General features: G+C 39.8%; 1 protein-coding gene across 3 annotated transcripts in view; it reads right to left on the reverse strand.

Moving 5' to 3' along the window:
* LOC150085768 (tRNA (uracil-5-)-methyltransferase homolog A) overlaps positions 1-16,972 on the reverse strand; it is a 488,197-nt gene extending 471,225 nt beyond the window's left edge. The window contains exon 1 of one of the 3 annotated variants that reach the window (XM_090374238.1): positions 16,896-16,972. Coding sequence is in view for 2 of the 3 variants with exons in the window: in XM_090374236.1 (XP_090230362.1) it covers positions 16,488-16,495 (8 nt within the window). In the remaining variant the exon portion in view is untranslated. The other 2 variants (XM_090374237.1, XM_090374236.1) reach the window with 2 other exon arrangements.
* Between the last annotated feature and the right edge of the window lie 2,586 nt (positions 16,973-19,558).

Raw genomic sequence — 19,558 nt, forward strand, 5'->3', positions numbered from 1 at the left:
TTATATGTAAAGGGATGATTACTATCGTAGTGTAAGAACATCCAGTATTGGTGGGTTTCATATATATCTTGAAATTAATTTTCTCTTCAACACGTTAAATTTTAAAAATTTAATGATTTTATTAGTGTCTTCAGTTTCTAGAGTGAACTTTAATCTGAGATGAATATTGTTTACAGTATGCAGAACCTCTTGTTTGTTATTTGATTTTTAGGAGCATCAGCAACTAAAGCCATATTGCTCGGGGGATATGGCGGTGGTCATTCCCTAACCTTTCCGCATCCTCCGTATTTGGTGGTCACGGGCTCAAACCCCAGTCTAATTAAGAAGCATGTGCTGCACTGCTGCTCCTGCCCACCTGGCTATGGAGGCACCGCGGAACCTCTTGTATGGTAGAAATATTTGTAATACAGAATACAAGGGTTTCGTAAGAAAATATTGGGGTAAGCCTGTTGTTGTTTGTGGTTTTATGGTACAAAAGCTGCTTTGGCTATATTGTGGCTGTTCAAGTTTTGTAATTTACATTTAATGTTGTTACTGATTTTGGCATATTAGCTACAGCCGTTAAGGTTTATTAAACTGAGGTATGTAAAGAGTTCATTTATATCTGATATTTCTCCCAAAATGAGTTCAAGGCTTAATGCTTCATTTGCATGTGATTTGAAAGCTGACTGGCAGGCAATTTGGTAATGTGGGCATTCTATAATGATGTGCTTCACTGTTAGTATGGTCTGACACTGGGGGCACTGTGGAGGATCATCTTTCATTAGGAGGTAAGAGTGTTAAATGTGTGCAGCAGATGCGAAACCAGGCGAGGATAACCTCTTCGTTTCTGTTTGGCCAAAAACTTGATTTCCAGGATTTCACCTGATGTTTAATTTGGTATAATTTGTTGTTTGTTTGAGATTTCCAGATCTGTGTCCATATATTTTCAGAGGCTTTTTGAATGATATTTTTAAAATCATTGTTCGGAATTTTATGTGGGTGAGAATTTTCATTTGTTGGATTATTTGTATCTTGATCCGTATGTTCACTGCCCAATATTCCAGAATGTCCAGGAATCCAACACTTGAGTTTTTTGTCCTAAGAATGCAATAAGCAGAAAAGAAGTTTTCTTAAATACAGATGAGATGGATGATCTAGCTGTAAAGCATATATTGCACTTAGTCTGTAAAATGATACTTTTTACAAGGGATCTACAAGGGATTTTTACAATGTGATCTAGGAGCTCACATCTGGTGAGTATGGGCTTGGCACATCCAGGGTCCTGAGCAGGATATCATCATTCTTCTCTTTCTTGGTGATTCCCTTCTACTTTTAACTCTCTCTCTCAGGGTAACTCGGGATTTTTTATTTTGGCTGGTGCAGCATAAGTCTCAGGCTTCCTTGCACTCTATAGCTAATAATAATGGAGTGAGACTTATTGCAAATAGTTCAGCACTATAAATACTGCACTCTACTGGAAGAGACAGAAATTATGCTGTTTGCAGGACCACTGTAGCACTAACGTGTGTATCAGTCTAGGAGCCACCAGTGTACAGATGAAAATAGTCAGAGAATTGCATTACATAAGAGGAATATAGCTGGTAAAGGAATATATATTGATTTGGGATATTGTTCTATTTCCATTTTGTGAAGTCCATGTCACAGTTGACTAAACTGATATCCCCAAGGCGGAATGGACGTTGGAGTATCTTGGTAGATTTTCTGTACTTAAATTCCATTGTGAAAGTAATTCTTTTAGGTGGATGCCTGCAGGTTTGCATGTGCTAGGTTTTTTGCATATAAGGTTTCCCATTTCAGATTATACAGATATTGCCATATTGAATGGCCTGGAAGGCTGAGTGGAAGTTCATGGATCTCTGTGTATAAATTGTACACATGTGAGGTATGAAATGCTCCAGAGACAACACAATTATTATTATTAGCCATGTGGTGCAAGGAAGCCCGAGGCTTATGCTGCACTAGCCAAAAAAAAATTTAATGAATTTACCCAGAGAGATAAAATCACCAAGAAAAAGAAGAATGATGATATCCAGCTCAGGACCCTGGGTGGACCAAGTCCATACTCACAAGATGTGCATTGTGATGTTTGTTTGTTATTTGGTTTTTTAGGAGCATTAGCAACTAAGGCATCCTCCATATTCGTGGCCTCCACATTCGGTGACCACGAGCTCGAATCCCGGTCTAATCAAGAAGCATGTGCTACGCACTTCTGCTCCTGCCGACCTGGCTATAGAGGCGCCGCATTGTGATGAACTGGATCTAACCGATTAAGCACACTTTTCCTAGCTGAGGAGTAGTTGGGGTTACCGTAATCTAATCTGGATCTTATCATTGGCCGATAAATGTGCAAAAGTGAATAATGATTAGCTCCCCACGTCATGGCAGATATTCCTTAGATAATGTTTAATTTGTTTAGGCACAATGTACGTAGATATTTTATGTGTTCTAGGAAATTTAATTTTTTATTAGCCATGGACCAGGACTATTTTGTTTACAGCACATTGGAGCTGTCTCTCGATTGTGTGCATATTCTGTGAGTGACATGAAATAGTGAGGTCCTCAGCATACAGATATGTTTCTACTGTTTCTGGAATTACTTCTGTGATAGGACTGATTTTGATAGCGAAAAGGATTGCACTAAGGACTGAGCCTTGTGGTACCCCCGTTCTTGATTGCATGTTTGAGACAACATGATCGTAGCGGACTTGGAAAGTTCTCTTATACATGAAGTTCTGGAGGAACTTTGGTAGATGGCCTTGCAGTCTTAATTTGTGCAATTCATGTAGAATGCTGTCTCCAGGTAGTATCAAAAGCCTTTTCAATGTTCGAGACATATCATAACAAGGTGTTTATTTCAGGGAAAGGCATTACGTATGATTGCTTCGGCTATTGTCATTATATCTATTGTTGATCTGTTTTTCCAAAAACCAAATTGGCTCAGATTAAGGAGATTGTCAAGGAACCATGTTAACTGATCATTCACCATCTTTTCTAAAGTTTTACCAAGACAGCTAGTGAGGGAAATAGGGAGATAATTATGTGGTTTGAGTGGTCCTTCCTTGGTTTTGAAAGGCCAGCACAAATAAATGCTGCCAAGAGTCTAGATAAGTGTCCTCAAGGTTGTTGTTTTGGTTTTATTGGCGCATCAGCTACTAAGGCTATAATGCGCCATCCTCAAGGTAGATCCTATTATAAAGCAGCAAAAGCATGCATAAGGAATTTTCGGTGAGATGTTTAATCATTTGATAGTGGATTCTATCCATACCTGCTGTACTTCATTTTGATTTGGCTAAGGCTTTATGCAATTCATTTATAGTAAATGGTTGGTTGTATGAGATTGTGCTTGGTTTCGAGAATATGTCAAAACCAAACACAGTAATCATGTTGGAACCTTGATTGATGTTTCAAGTTGAAAAAGATTTGTTATGATCAGAAAGGAACTCTTTCATCATATGGGGTTGTTCCTCCTGGGAAACCTCCTCTGGAAGCCTCCTACAAAGTTTCGTACATGATTGTCCAAGAAAAGAAGCCACACATAATCAGAGAAAGCCTAATGAAGCCCTGTGCTCTGGAGATGGCAAAAATCATGCTGGGAGAGGATGCCATGACGCAATTGACTCAGGTATTCTTTTCCAATCACACTGTACCAAAGCATTAAAGATATGAGTGAGGACATAATAAGCCAAGTTATCAGCAAAATTAAAAAGTCCTGCAAAAATCAGCATGCAGCTTGATAAATCAACTAACATTTCAAACCAAAGTCAATCGCTCATATTTGTACACAACATTCATAAAAAGAACATCAAGGAAGAGTTTTTGTGTGATCGACTAGAAACAACAACCAAAGCAGTTAATGTCTTCAAGTTGTTCCAATTGTTTTTTGATTGCCATGAGATAGCATGGGATTTGATTGGGTCTATTTGTATGGATGGAGCTCCTGCCATGATTGGCAAGAACTCTGAATTTGTTGCTCTGGTCAAGGAAAAAGCTCCACATGTGTTGATCACACACTGTTCTACATCGCCAAGCTTTGGTGTCCAAAACATTGCCAAAGAAACTTAGTTGTGGACACCAACATAGTGTTTTACTGTACCACAAAGAGGTATGTTGGCTAAGTCGTGGCAGTGTTTTCACACATGTAGTGGAACTTCGGGATGAAATTTTAAATGCCTCGAGCATCAATGATTCCCTCTGGCAAATCATTTTGAAGATGATCATGTTATTGTTAGCCTAGCCGAGTGGTCAGGAGCGGGAGTGCAGTAGTAGCACACGTTCTTTGAGTAGACCAGGGTTCAAGCCCCTGACTGATGAATAAGGTCGATCTGCCAACCCGCACTGGACCAGCGTGGCAGATTATGGTCCATTTCCCTCAGCATGAATTGCTGAGGAGGCTTCCATCCTGCAGTGGGTTGATAATGGCTGCACTTTACCTTTACCTGGCTGATATTTTCAGTCTCCTCAATGATTTAAACATGTCGATGCAGGGAAGGGATGTGGATATTATTCAAGCCAGGGGAAAGCTTGTGGCATTTACAAGGAAATTAACTATTTCAAGTCGCCCTGTTGAAAGCAGAAACCTGGTGAGCTTTCCATTCCTTGACAATAACCTTAGTAGAGAAGGTAAAACATTGCCTGCAGAAATACTTGAAGAAATCAAGAACCATTTGGAAGTCCTAAGTACAAATTTTGAGGATTACTTCTCAGATATTAATGATCTCAACACAGAATCTGCTTGGATCATGAACCCTTTCTCGTTTGATGTATCTACGATGAGTTACAATGATTCAGCAAAGGATGATCTCATTAATTTCCAAGAAGACCCAAGAAAGAAAGCTAATTTCAAAAAGGCCGGGCTGGACATCAAGCAGTTCTGATGTGAGCAGATTGCAGCTTACCCTAGCACGGCGATGAGTGCAATGAATGTTTTGGTTCCCTTCACAACTACTTATCTCTGTGAAACAGGATTCGACTTGATGTGTCAGATGACATGCGAGTAACATTGTCAGTAACTGTACCTCGATTCCATGTTTTGATTGCACAAAAACAACAGCAAAAATCTCACTAGTTGTAGCTAGCTTGTTTATTTGTGATTTGCCATTTTTATATAATATGATAAAATCCTTATGATTTTCTTTCAGCTGTTTTGTTCCTAGCTATCCATATGTAAAGTAAAACCAAGCGATTGACATCTTTTGAAGTCATACTGGTACCTTATTGGACTGATGATTTCGACAATCTGGTGAAGGGGATATGGGGACATATTTAGAAATCCACTGGGGGTCAGAAATCGTAAAAAGGTTAAGAACCCCTGCACTAAATAAAACCAAAAACAATAAACATCCAGGTAATAATCTTATGGAAACAGAAATGGTAAAAAAAAACTGGCCAAAAGTTATCCACACACACACACATTGAAACTGTACAATAACTGTTTAGAAAAGGGTGCCTTCCCCACACCTTGGAAACAGGCTTACATAAGATTAAATTCTGAAAAATCCAGAAAAACCACCAACAGATCCAAAATCTTACATGCCCATTGCCTTGCTGCCAGTTTTGGGTAAAATAATGGAGAGGCTGATATTATTCAGGTTACAGACACTACCTCAATTCCAATTTACAATCACACAAACAGTTTGGATTTAAACAGGGATGCTCCACAAAGAATGCCATGGACTATCCAGTCAAAATAGCACATACAGCAAAGGAAAAATATGTACTGGCCATAGCCATTGATTTTGCAAGAGCTTTTGATGCACTGTGGTGGATCAGCATACTTTGCAGATTGCGATGTGTTGGGATTGCACAAAACCTATACCAGTTAATACAAGACTACCTCAGGGATAGACTAGTCTCAGCCAAATGTCAGTACATCACTAGACGAGTGAAAAAAAGGATTCTCCAGGGTTCAGTGCTGGGTCTCTGGTACTGGATGAATTCCTGGAGATGGATATTGCCTCAACTGACAGGGTCGCATTTGCTGATAACCTTGTCTTGCTTGTCAAGGCCAACACCACACCCCTGGGCTGTTTTAGAACAGCATGCCAATTTAGCAATCAATACTCTCAACAAAGGTTGGAGAGTTTGCCAGTATACACAAACTAACAATAAACAGCAATAAAACCAAATCAATTCTGTTAAAAGGTAATGAACAGATATCCACATTTTAAAATAGCAGATAGAACAATGGCCCTAGTAACAGAAATGAAATATCTTAAGTATAATATTTGAAAATAAGTTAACTTTCTAACTTCATCTTGTGCACTCGGCTAAAAAAAAGTCAAGAATTATACTGGAATGATTGCTAGGATCAGCCACGCTAACTGAGGTTTAAAAAAAGAAACCACTTCCTCTTATTTATAAGGAAAGCTTCCTCCCAGTTATTACCTATGCACAGGCATATGGTACTACAGAACCGCTTTAGATAAGAATAAAAGAAAATTAAATTCCATACAGAGGAATATACTCTTAACCATCATAAGGTCATGCTGTACTGTCAGTACACCTGCTCTGCAGGTCTTTAAATAATTAAAAGAGAACTAAACAAGTTAATCCCAACTAACATCTCAGGGATTACCATAAACCTTGATGCTGATATCAAACAAGAAAGAAAAAGAATATCAGCCACAGCTACAAGTAATGGCAAACACCTAAAGTGGAAGTTACTAGGATGCTCCTATCTCAGGTAACCCTAGATTACCCAATTCTGAAAATTGCCAGAAGGTTATCAAATTGTAGCAGTGTGCTTAATGATTTTGTAATAGAGTGGAGAAGAAATTGAAGTTAAACATAAGAAAGGCACCTGGGTGGATCGGATCTATCCAGTTATATTAAAGGAGACAGCAAAGGAAGTAAGCAAACCCTTAGCCTTAATTATGAGAGCATCCTTGGACTCCGGGGAGGTCCCCACGGACTGGAGATGAACAAATGTATCCCCAATTCTCAAAGGGGGATCAAAAGGTGACACGAGTAATTACAGACCAGTTAGTTTAACTTCTGTTCCAGGTAAAATAATGGAGTCACTGGTTAAAGATGCATTTCAGGATCATCTAGACAAGACTGCACAAACATGATTCAGACACAGCATGAGTTTGTTAAAGGGAAAGTCTTGTCTGACAAATTTGATTGGTTATTATTATGATGTGGTTACAAAGGAACTGGATGCAAAAAATAATTCTGATATCATATACTTGGATTTCAGAAAAGCTTTTGACACATTGCGGATGGAAGACTACTGTACAAATTGGAGCAGAATGGTAATAAGGGTAAGTTGCTACAATAAATAAAAGGATGGTTGAGTGGGAGAAGACAGAGAGTAGTAATCAATGGGTGCTGCTCTTCGTGGACTAATGTTATTAGTGGAGTCCCATAGGGTTCGGTGTTGGGTTCACTGTTGTTTTGTATATTTATCAATGATATTGATGAAGGTATATCAGGCTTAGTGTCGAAGTTTGCAGATGATACAAAGGCCAAATAACCGGAATCCACAGTATATACACGAGGGGTGATCAATTAATTCACAGACTGGTGCAAGATTTTATGTTTACTACGTGAACTTTCCATAGAAGCTCTCTCTCCCCGATCGTTACTGAGCGGACTCTGCCAATACTTCTCAAGCTAGCATTGTGTAAAGAGAGTTTTTAGCCGCATGTCACTGATGGTTGTTTTGAAGCAAGTATCACATCAGACATACAGATTGATGATGTACAATTAGTTATGTGTCAGACAGGGCTTAAATCCACCAGAAACAGTTAAAGAGATGAATGAAGCATATGGTAATGAGTGTCTTGGTAGGAGAATGACCATATTCCGGTGTGACCAAACTTTCCAGTGTGAAGTGGTTTCCCCATCAAGGCAATGTCAGGTCCCATATGATTAATATTGTGCAGGCAGCGATCGCTGCACTGGTGCTGAGGTTCTACCACATATCCCTTATTCACCGTACTTAGCCCCATGTGATTTCTTCCTGTTTCCATGTCTGAAATGCAAGCGTTTCATGCAAAACACTTGCCTTTCAATGATACTCGTGGAAACAACAATGATCGTGGAAACAACAATGATCGTGGAGCAACAATGGAAGCACTTCACAGTCTCGAAAAATGGCTTGGAAGAAGCATTTAATGCATGGATACAATGGTGGTGAAAGTGTGCAAAGTTCAAGGATAGTATCTCGAGAATGAGAAATCCATAAAAGATTCAGATGATGACAATTAAGGTAAGATCTTGCACCAGTCTGAAAATTAAATGATCACCCCTAATAAAATTAAATCAGCTATTCTTGCAGGTGAATTTGTATAAACTTGAGTGAATATCAGATCACTGGTGTAAACTATGCAGTGATCAAATGAATGTTTGTGATTAGTATTAAAAAAAAAATTTGATGTCTTGGTAGTTGCTATATTTAGGTGGTACCTGTTCCACCTAAATATAACATGATAATTATGTGCGAGTGTTGTGTTATGTGCTGTTATTCAGTCTGCCCCTAAATAGGTATTACAAAAAAAAAAAAAAAAAGGTAAGTACGACAAGTATGCACGCACTTATACTTTTTTTTGTGGACATCATATCCCCTTTTCTGAAGTATGACGTGGGATCTGCTGACACTGGCTTCGGCTGGTCTGGACAGTTTGGGATTACCAACAAAGAAGCATTGCATGTACACAGTGTGATCACCCCCCCCCAACATAAAGCATCCTGTCTCTATGAATTTAATCCCCTACAATCACTTTTTGACTCCCTTTCCCACCTCTCATCCCAATCTTTTCCTATTCTTAACAGCTCTGCTGTGGAGGATGGGCTCCTTCCACAGTGGTGTTCCCCCTCTATCTTTTTAACTTGCTATTTCCAGGTACATAGCCTTCCTATCATCCACCTTCTTTATCTGTTCCTCTCCCTCTCATCTGTCTCCCCACTCCCTTTTTCGCTCGCTTTCCAGAGTTGTTGTTTCCCACCCCAGGCCCTCCATGGCAGGTTCAGGCATCATCCTGGATTTGCCCCCACCAGAGACCTTTCCATTCCCTACTATTCCTGGCCTACCTCCCTAGGGCAGAGGATGGGCATGGGGTCCCACCAGAGGCCCATGAAGCAAAATGGCCAGAGGAACAACAGACCAACACTAAAACTATTTCTGGTCTTTACAGAGTTTGTACTGCAACATAGAATATACAAAATGCAGAGTTGGGGGAACCCCCAGTGCCACTTGGCAATCAACACTATGCCACTGTTCACTATACAGGTTTAATGGGCAGATTGCAGCTGTCTGCAATCTGCCCATGCCATGAATGTTGCCATTGGTAAACCAGTTTCTTTCATGTTACTTACTGATAGTCTGCAAAAGGAGCAAACAGGGAAGAGCTATTCAGGGTCACTACTGATTTGGCAAAATGTGGAAGATGTTTGTTCCCACATTTAGGGGGGGGGAAGAGAGAGAGAGAAAATCATTATCAGTGAGCATACACACTACAACTCATTCCCCTTCCACTAATGTCAAACCTCTCCCACAGATTATTTCCACTGAAATCCCAAAGAATTAAGAAAGGGAGAGAAGACAAATGCATAACAAGATCAAGGTCTTCTCTCTGGTAGGAGAGAAGACCTTGACAAATTTGATTTGTCAAGGTCTGTCAATTGGATTTGTCAATTTCTCTGTCTGCCACCTGGGATATTAATCCCAGGTGGCAGACAGAGAAGACTGTTAATAAAAACTTCACTGTAAGGCAAATTGCTGCTACCTCTATGTTGGTTGTAAGTAGCAAAGAATGAAATGGGAGGGGTGGGGGATAGCAACTTCATGCCCAGGAGAACCACAATTCTATCCTTAGTGCAAATAATAAAGAACTGTACAAATAATAAAGATCACATAGTGAAGTCATTATTTGGCTTTAGATAAGTCTCCCATAAACAAAAACAGACTGGTTTATGCATTTGCAGGAGTAACTTGATGTCTTCAATATTTACCCTGGATCCACAATTCCACTGTACCAATTTAGCCATTATTTAGGCTTGTTGGTTCCATCAGTCAGCTTCCTAAGTGCTGAGGGCTTATTTTTCTCAATCTTGAGACAGTGTTTTTTTTTTTTTTTTTTTCAGAGCATATAGCCACTGTCCTGTGTCCATTCCTTTCTCTGCACAAAGTTCCAAGACTGATTTGTGATGTGTGTCTGTACCTTCAATATCCATTTTTTATTGTAATACTAATTTATTGCTCGATTTTTCTTTCTTTTTTTTTTTTTGCAATGCTAGAGCTCTGGGTTAGTTAGTTATTTGGCTTTTAGGAGCATTAGCAACTAAGGCCATATTGCTCCGGGATATGCGGTGGTCATTCCCTGACCTTTCCGCATCCTCCATATTTGGTGGTGACGGGCTCGAACCCCAGTCTAATCAAGAAGCGTGTACTACACACTGCTGCTCCTTCCCACCTGGCTACGGAGGCGCCAAGAGCTCTGGGGGGGGGGGGGGGGCTACCAATATTGCAGAGGCAGCTGACAGGTTTCTGTGCAGATTTGAGAACACAGTAAATAGCAAGTGATGGGCGTAAATGACAGTGTATAGTAATATCCATTTTAGTTTCATTGCAATGTTTCTTTGCAACCTTTTCAGCATATGCGTTACCGCTACTATTTACTAATTTCACTTCTTTTCTTACCTCTTAGTATGAAATGTTCAGCTGCATCTTAAGCCTTTGTATTTCTCTTTCTTCCTTCCATCTTTGTCATGTTCTTGGGTATGCAGGTTGAACTCCTTGGGAGTTAATATAGGTGTGTTTTGTAATTGAACATGATGCAATTTCATCAGTCCTTTGCACCACAACAAGCAAGCGTATCATGGCAGACCATTTGCAAGTGTCCAAATTTCTGAACAGAGCATTTGGCTGTATGGCCATACAGTACGAGTATCCTGCAGTGATATAATTAGACGTTGGCACATTGAAAGTAAGGATGGTTTCTAGTCAGAATTCCCATCCCTACATTCATTTTGCCACTGTCACTTCTTGCGATTTTAGCTCTGGACAAATCTCTTTAGACACTTCAAGATCACGTTCAGAGACACCTAAGGATGAGTTCATTGTGGAGTGTTATCGTATTCCCACCAATGGAAGTGGTTCAGAGTGCTTACATTTTGTTGGAACAAGTACATCCCAAGAATGTTGCCATTTCACAGATTTAAGTGAGTTTACCAATCCATCTCAATACAGAAATGCAATATTTTCCCTATGGGCTTCTCACCAGTTGTGCAAATTATCAGGTATCTAGGTGAAGCACTTGATACAGTTTCTTTTCTGGGCCTCGCCTCCTTTCTGAAGTGGTGATGTCTGTATCAGTGTTATTTTCTGGTCGAGACCATGTTGGAGTTCAGAAGAAGAGTTTAGCAGGTTTTGTATTAGTTTTTTTTGGTTCGGTGCCTGCGCTCTCCTTTCTTAGATCATAAGAAAGTCCTGTCCCTTAGATCATAAGGGTAGAGTCATGGCATTGCCACAGATGACCCTCGCAGATGAACTCACAAACTGACTAAACCTGGGTGGGCCATCCAGGACCTCAATTTTGTCAAAACAATGGTCAAAGTGGTGTAACAAAGCTCAGTCCCCAACCACCAATATTCCCCTTACCAAGTTTCCACAGGTCACAGCAAACATGCCAAATTCTTATGATGTTAATCAGAACTTAGGCTGGGCCGTGAGCATTGGATCCCAGTGATTAGCATCACTGGGATGCAATTCCCGCTATAAGTTAAGTACTGAATGTGTGAACACTGTGTTCAAGAAATTTATGTATTTAAAGTTTATATTTAAAAGTTTCTGCTATATTTAATATTGTTACATAGAGAAATATGATTTTAAATCTGTCAAAAACACTGGTCAGAGTAACCAGTTAAAATTATTTACGTTATTTCCTAGGGATAAATCTACTCCTAGGATTCCCTTAGTGCTCTGTTCTTACAGCTCCAATTAGGTGTGCTAACCAAAGGACACGGCATGTACTTTTTTTGGGTTTTTTTTTTTTTTTTTTTATGGCTGATGCTGTGCAAGTTGTTTCCTAACACCACTCTGCCATTTTTGCTTATACTGGTGCATAAGCGGGTTTTTTTTTTTTTTAAGGTTCTGTGATGTTCCTAGTGCTACTGCCCTAATCTTTCACTCTTCAATACCGCTACTCTTCTGAGCATGAAAATGTCTCAGAATAATTAGGGTTAATTTTTGCAATGATTTCATCGGTTAACCCCAGGGGCCCACATCTAGTGAGTATGGGCTTGGCACACCCAGGGTCCTGAGTTGGATTATCAGTATTCTTCTCTTTTTTGTTGATTTCCCCCCCCCTCTCCGAGTAATTCAAAAATTTTTTTTGGCTGGTGCAACATAAGCCTCAGGCTTCCTTGTACTATATAGCCAATAATAATAATAAAATAACCCATAACCCAAATACTAGCATTATCATTAGTAGAGGCATTTGATGCAAGAAAGCAAGCTTATGCAGCATAAGCCAAAAAAAAAAAAAAAAAAACCACTTCCACTTCACCCCTCTGTTCTACCTGTCCAGCTGAGCCTTAAACTTATTTAGGCTATCAACTTCCACGACAAGGGATGGAAGTCTGTTCCACCAACCAACCATCCAGTGGCTAAAGGCAAATTTCCGCCATCTATCCTACATCTGTCTTTCCTCAATTTGAATTTATGCCCTCTCAGGTGATTATTCTGAGCAAGAGGAAGAATTGATTCAGCAATGAGCATGCTCAAACCATTCATGGCTTTATACACCTCTATCAGATCACCTTGCTGGTGCCTAATATCCAGACACTGTAATTTGCAAAACTTAAGCCTTTCTTCGTAAGAGCACCCCTTTGTTCCATTCACTAATCTTGTTGCCCTTCTCTGTACTCGTTCCAGCAGCTCTACATCCTTCTTGAAATGAGGCCTCCAGACCTGTATACAGTACTCTAGGTGTGACCTGACCATTGCCTTATACAAGGGAATAATCACCTCCTTATCCCTGCTAGAAAAATTCCTATATATCATTGACAATACACCACGAGCTACTCTTGCAGCCCATCTGCACTGCTCAGAGAACTTCATATCTGCCTGCACAACCACCCCCAGGTCCCTTTCATTCTTCACCACTGTCAGTGTAGTACCACAGAGTTGATACGTTGCTCTGGGGTTGCTGTTTCCCATATGTAGTACTTTAAATTTGTCAATGTTAAACTTCATTTGCCACCTCTCAGCCCATCTGCTCAACTTTTCCAGATCCTGTTGCAGCAGCATAGTGTCCGTAGTGTCCTTGACAACCCTGCCAACCTTCGTATCGTCTGCAAACTTGGACATTAAGCTTGATATGCCATCATCAATATCATTTATAAATACAGAAAACAATAATGGACCCAACACTGAATCTTGAGGGACTCCACTGATAACATTAGTCCACGACGAGCAGTGTCCATTGATTACCACTCTCTGTCTTCTCTCCCTCAACCACCCCTTTATCCATAGCAGCAATTTGCCTCCAATGCCACGCTGCTCCAATTTGTGCAGCAGTCTTCCATGTGCAACAGTATCAAAAGCCTTTCTAAGATCCAAGTATATAATATCAAAGTTATTCCCTGCATCCAGTTCTTTTGTGACTGCATCATAGTATCCAAACAAATTGGACAGGCAAGACTTCCCCTTAACAAAACCATGCTGTGTCCGAGCTATAAATGAAGTCTTGTCTAGATGATCCTGCAGTGCTTCTTTAACCAGTGCCTCCATTAATTTCCCTGGAACAGAAGTTAAACTCACAGGTCTATAATTACTTGTGTCAGCCTTCGATCCTCCTTTGGGAATTGGAGTCACATTTGCACAGCTCCAGTCTGTGGGTACCTCCCCTGAGTCCAAGGAAGCTCTCATAATTATGGCTAAGGGTTTGCTTACTTCCTTTGCTGCCTCCTTTAATATAACTGGACAGATCCCGTCCACCCCAGGTGCCTTTCTTGTCTTTATCTTCAACAATTTCTCCTCCACTTTACTCTCAGTTATTACAAGACTCTCTAGCTTACTGCTAGAGTTGAATACACCTCTGGCATTCCCCTCAAGAATAACTCCTCATGTGTGAATGTCGATGCAAAATATTCATTTAGTTTGTTAGTTACCTGAGCAGGATCATCAACAGTTGACCCATCGATAAAGTGGACCAATCTGATTCATCCCCTTCCTTCTAGAGTTTACATAAGTAAAGAACTCTTTGCTGTTTTTCTTTCCATCCCTTGCCAAAGATTTCTTGTAATATGCCTTTGCCTGCCTAACCTCCTTTGTAACTTGATTACAGATCAACTTGTATCTATCATTAGCTTCTGTGTCACGTGTTAATTTGTATGTATCCCATGCATTTTTCTTCTCTGCCATATGTCTCATTAGTTCATCTGACATCCATTTAGGCCTAAACCTTGAACAATATTTCTTAGTTGGTATGTAAAGTAGCTTCCAAGATAAGTTCTTTGAATGCTTCCCATTTTGAATTTGCTGTTGGTAACATCATCAGATGGTCCCACTGTATAGAATTTAAATACTGTCTCAGTCCATCGTAGTCACCTTTACGAAAGCAATAACCCTTCCCTTTACCCCTAATGGTAGTTACCTCTTTGAGTAAATTCCACTTCAGCACACTGTGATCACTGCTACCTAGTGGTTCATTTATCTGCAGATTCTTAATGCAGGAAGAATCACTATTGATAATCAAATCAAGTGTATTACTCCCTCTAGTTGCCTCCCGAACATGCTGATGTAGAAAACAATCATCCAATAAATCCACAAAAGCCATGCTAGTGTGTGAGTGATCAGTACCCAAATTCCAGTCAATATCTGGGAAATTAAAATCCCCCATTATAAGACTCTCTGATTTACTGGCCCACTCTATTTCCCTGTACGGGGGCTCACATCTGGTGAGTATGGGCTTGGCACACCCAGGGTCCTGAGCTGGATATCATCATTCTTTTCTTTCTTGGTGATTCCCTTCTAATTTTGACACACACACACACACACACACACACTCTCACTCTCTCTCTCTGGGTTACTCAGGAACTGCTTTTTTTTTTTTTTCCTGGTGCAGCATAAGCCTCAGGCTTCCTTGCATCATATGGATATTAATAATAATAATTATTATTATACTCATCAGAGTCATTAGGCTTATAGCACACTCCTACTCTCAATTTTGATCTCCCAATGCTTATGTCACACCAAACTGACTCGACACTGCACTGTCCAGCAATGTCGACTGGCTTCACTTCCTTGGATTTTGTTTCTTAACTAATAGCATAACCCCTCCTCCTTCATATCCTGTCTATCCTTTCTGTAGACGTTGTACTCCCCAAATTCCAGTTCTCCTGGAATTTGGGGAGTTCACACAGTTATATCTGTGTGACACCACATCTCTGATATCCCAACAATATCTGCCTTTGATGTTTTGAGCAATACCTCAAATTCATCAAATTTATTTTCTAAACTCCTAGCATTGGTGTACACGCAAGTATACATGCACCTGTTTCTATTCTTAGCTAACCTAACACAACCCATGTGTTTACTTGTACCGCAATGACTCCCAGCAGTCTCTGAAATATCCTGCATTTTGTTTTTCAGGCTTCTGTTCATTCCAATAGAAGCAGTGCAAGAATCTCTTTCACCTCTGCCAGTGGCTACTGTTAATCAATCTATTAGTCTTTGTCTCTCCCCAAGCTAGAAGTTTTCCAACCCACCTAACACTGCCTCGATAGCATCAGCAAATATTCCTGCACACTTTCTATTTAAGTGTATCCCATCCCTGTAGAAGCAGTCTCTCCTGTTATCAAGTACAATCCAGGCTGAAAAAAATTCTACCCTTTGAGCCTTGCACAATCTTTCCAGGGCCGAATTGATCGACAAGGCTCTCATATCATGTCTGTCGTGTCTGTGCAGTATTGCCCGGACACGATAGTAGAGCATTTACATTCTATAAGGGAGCATTTACATTCTACCATAATACAGCAGCAAAACGCATTCATTTATAGAAATACTATTACAGATATTTAATATGTAAATCTCAGAATGCATATGTTATAATATTAGAGTTGGCATTAATAACTGAATCCATGCCTTTAATATTATACCATTACAACCGTCGAGTAAAAATCGGCATAAAATGCATCCTCAAGAGGGCCCAACAGTTGCGCTATTATTTAAATAAGCCAGGCCCACGTGCGATGAACGCTGTAAACCTATCGTCCCCTCGCCTGGCTGATGGCAACTTCATCCTAGTTCTTACCATACAAGTTTAATAATAATAACACACACAAAACGATATATTTATCTCTAAGTAATAACCGGTGAACTATTACTAAGAGATAAATAAAAAGGCCATTGAAAGTGAGAGACTTTCTATTCTGTCCTTTAGAAAACTCAGTTCAAGGCAAACACTAAACATTCCCTGAGAAAATACCAGCTAGTACTAAACGTGTGAACAAATAAATAATAATAACCTCTCACTTACTTGCACATAAAACAAAAACATATATTCTATTCACATTAATTTTATATATACTGTTAAACATAACTGGAAAACGATTCTTCAAATAGCAACATAACTATCTGCTGCCGACCACGAGTAACACGGATCACAATTAACTGATACTAAAGGATCACCACAGAGTAATAACATATCTTATTACTCTACCCTCTTCTATTCTTACATTCTACTCTTCTAGGAAAATCACAATCGGTGAATTCGTCACGCTGCAGACTTGTCACGTGTCGAAACATCGACGGAGAAACTAATATCAACATGACAGATTATAACTTGTTGGTGTTATTATCTGCCATATAATTAAAAAAAAAAAAAAAAAAAAGGGTCAATATAATTAGTGTAGGTCCGTCCCAAAGATTACCAAAAGGTACTTACTAAGACAGTTTTTTTGAGTTAAAATCTCAAACTATGGAAAGATTCACTAAACGGACAAGTTATTAAAAGTGCATCATGTTAGTACGCAGAAAACCATCGAAGTAGGCGGAATTATTATTATTATTATTATTATTATTATTAGTTTTGTGGTGCAAGGAAGCCGAAGCTTTTGCTGCACAAGCCAAAAAAAAAAAAAAAAAAAGATTTACCCAGAGAGAGAGCGAAGTAGAAGGGAATCACCAAGAAAGAGAAGAATGATGATATCCAGCTTCGGATCTTGGGTGTGCCAAGCCCATATTCACCAGATGTGAGCACCTGGGGTTATGCCATCATTAAACCTCATATTGTGAAAACCTTCACAACGAGTTGTCCTGATATTATACTACCTCCAACCGATGGAGAAGACATATTCTAGGCGGATGCCCATGGCGCATTATCCTATAAGCAAAAAAAAGAAATCTGCCTAGGGCAGATTTCTTTTCAACCGGGGTTTTCAACCGGGGTACCCCGGTTGAAAGATTGGTTTTCAACCGGGGTACCCCGGCACCTTAAGCTGCCGCAACAACATTCCAGGGGTCCCACGTAATTTGGGTTTAAATTACTTAAACTTATTATTTTTTAAATTTATATGTTTATTTCATTATAAAAAGGTGAAAAGTGTTTTTTAATTTTGTGGTGATCTATAATTGATGTTTACTTCATATAGTACCTCTATATATAGTACCTCTATATATATAGTACCTCTTTTATACAAAGGGTACTAGGAAAGTTTTGCAATACAGCTTTGTTTATTTAATTTTTTCAAAGTAATTTCCTCTACATTCAGTACACCTCTCCATCCTCCGAAACCAATCTTTAAACCAGTTCTGCCAAGTTTCACTAGGGAGTAAAGCACACTCGTTGTCCCAAGCCCGTAGAAGGTCCTCAATACTGGAAAACCGCCTCCCTTTTAGCTTCATTTTCACATGCGGGAACAGTGCAAAGTCGCAGGGAGCAAGGTCTGGCCTGTAGGGAGGGTGCTCGAGAAGTTTCAGTCCTGTCGTGGTCAAATATTCGGTGCAGGCTTTGGCGCGGTGAGCTGCAGCATTATCGTGATGGAGGTACCAGGTGTCCATTCTTGACATTGGCCGCAGGTTCTTCATAGATCCAATGACTTTAGGCAGGCATTGTTCAGTATACCACTTAGCTGTGACTGTCTTCTGCGTGTCCAAAACGACACGTTCCACAATTCCACTCGATTTGAAAAATACAGCTATCATTTTCTTCATTACAGATCGGGATTTTCTGACAATTACGGGTGTGTCGTCATCATCAAAGACCCAAACTTTGTTTTGAGCCTTGGTCGGCAGATCGTAATAGTACAGCCAAGTCTCCTCACCTGTCACGATGTTGATCACATACCGAGATTGTCCCTTATCAAACTTTTTTAACATCTCCCGGCACCAAGTCACACGTCGTGTCATCTGCTCTTCAGTCAGTTGATGCGGCACGCAGAGAGAACAAAGTTTCTTCACGTGCAAATGATCTTGCAGAATCGAACGAATTGCTGGTGCATTTAGGCCCAAAGTATCCTCTATCTGTTGGTAGGTCACTCGCCTGTTTTCGTCAAGCATTTTCCTCACAGCAGTAACGTTTTCCTCCGTAACTGACGTTCGTGGCCTTCCCGGCCTCTCAGAATCCTCCAGAGTGAAATTTCCCCTTTGGAATTCTCTATACCACCTGAATATCGTTGTACGATGTGGACAATCATCATCTAGTGCAAGAGTCATTTCTTCTAAGAACTGGTCTATGGTTAAACCACGCACAAAATTATACCGCAAAACTGTCCTTATCTCATTTCGTGACCACGATGCCATATATATATATATATATATATATATATATATATATATATATATATATATAGAGAGAGAGAGAGAGAGAGAGAGAGAGAGAGAGAGAGAGAGAAAATTGAGTAGGCGTGCTGCAAAATAAAATAAATTGCTTATGGGTGCCGTTATTAAAAAAAGGTTGAAAACCACTTTTCTGATCCCCACCGCCTTCTGATCGAGCCTAGGGCCTCGATCAGAAAGTGGTAGGGAGACAAAATCACTGTTTCAAAAACTCATTGCTGAATTTTACTGATTAGTACGAGGATAGCCGAGTGGTATAAGGCGCCAGACTTAAGACCTGGTTTTCAGATGTTTTTCACTAATATTTTGAAGTGATTTTAATCAGAAACTGAACTTTCTACCTGACAAGGTCAATGGACTTTCATTGAAGATTAATTTGAAAATTACGTTTTTTTCAAAAATGGTTTTACCGATTTTGATGAAATGTTATATTTAGTTCTTATGTCATATTTGTTATATATGTTTCGTTGTCTCTCTTCGGTGGGCGGGTTGGTGCCTTGATGTTGCAATGTGACAACCAAGTTATGAAGTATAACTCCACAATATGAGAGATGCCACATGGTGTGCAATAATAAAGACTAAGACAGTTTATTGGGCTAAAGCCTCAAACTACGGAAAGATTAACTAAACGGACAAGTTAGTGCAATTGAATCGTATTATTATGTATGAAGCACAGAAGTAGGTGAATGGCTGTTTAGTAAATCTTTCAGTAGTTTGAGGCTTTAGCCCAAAAAATGTCTTGATCTATACTGTTGCACACCACCTGGCATC

This window comes from Mastigoproctus giganteus, chromosome 5 (genome assembly GCF_048544385.1).
Source record: "Mastigoproctus giganteus isolate SK-2022 chromosome 5, ASM4854438v1, whole genome shotgun sequence".
Taxonomy (NCBI): Eukaryota; Metazoa; Arthropoda; class Arachnida; order Uropygi; family Thelyphonidae; genus Mastigoproctus; species Mastigoproctus giganteus.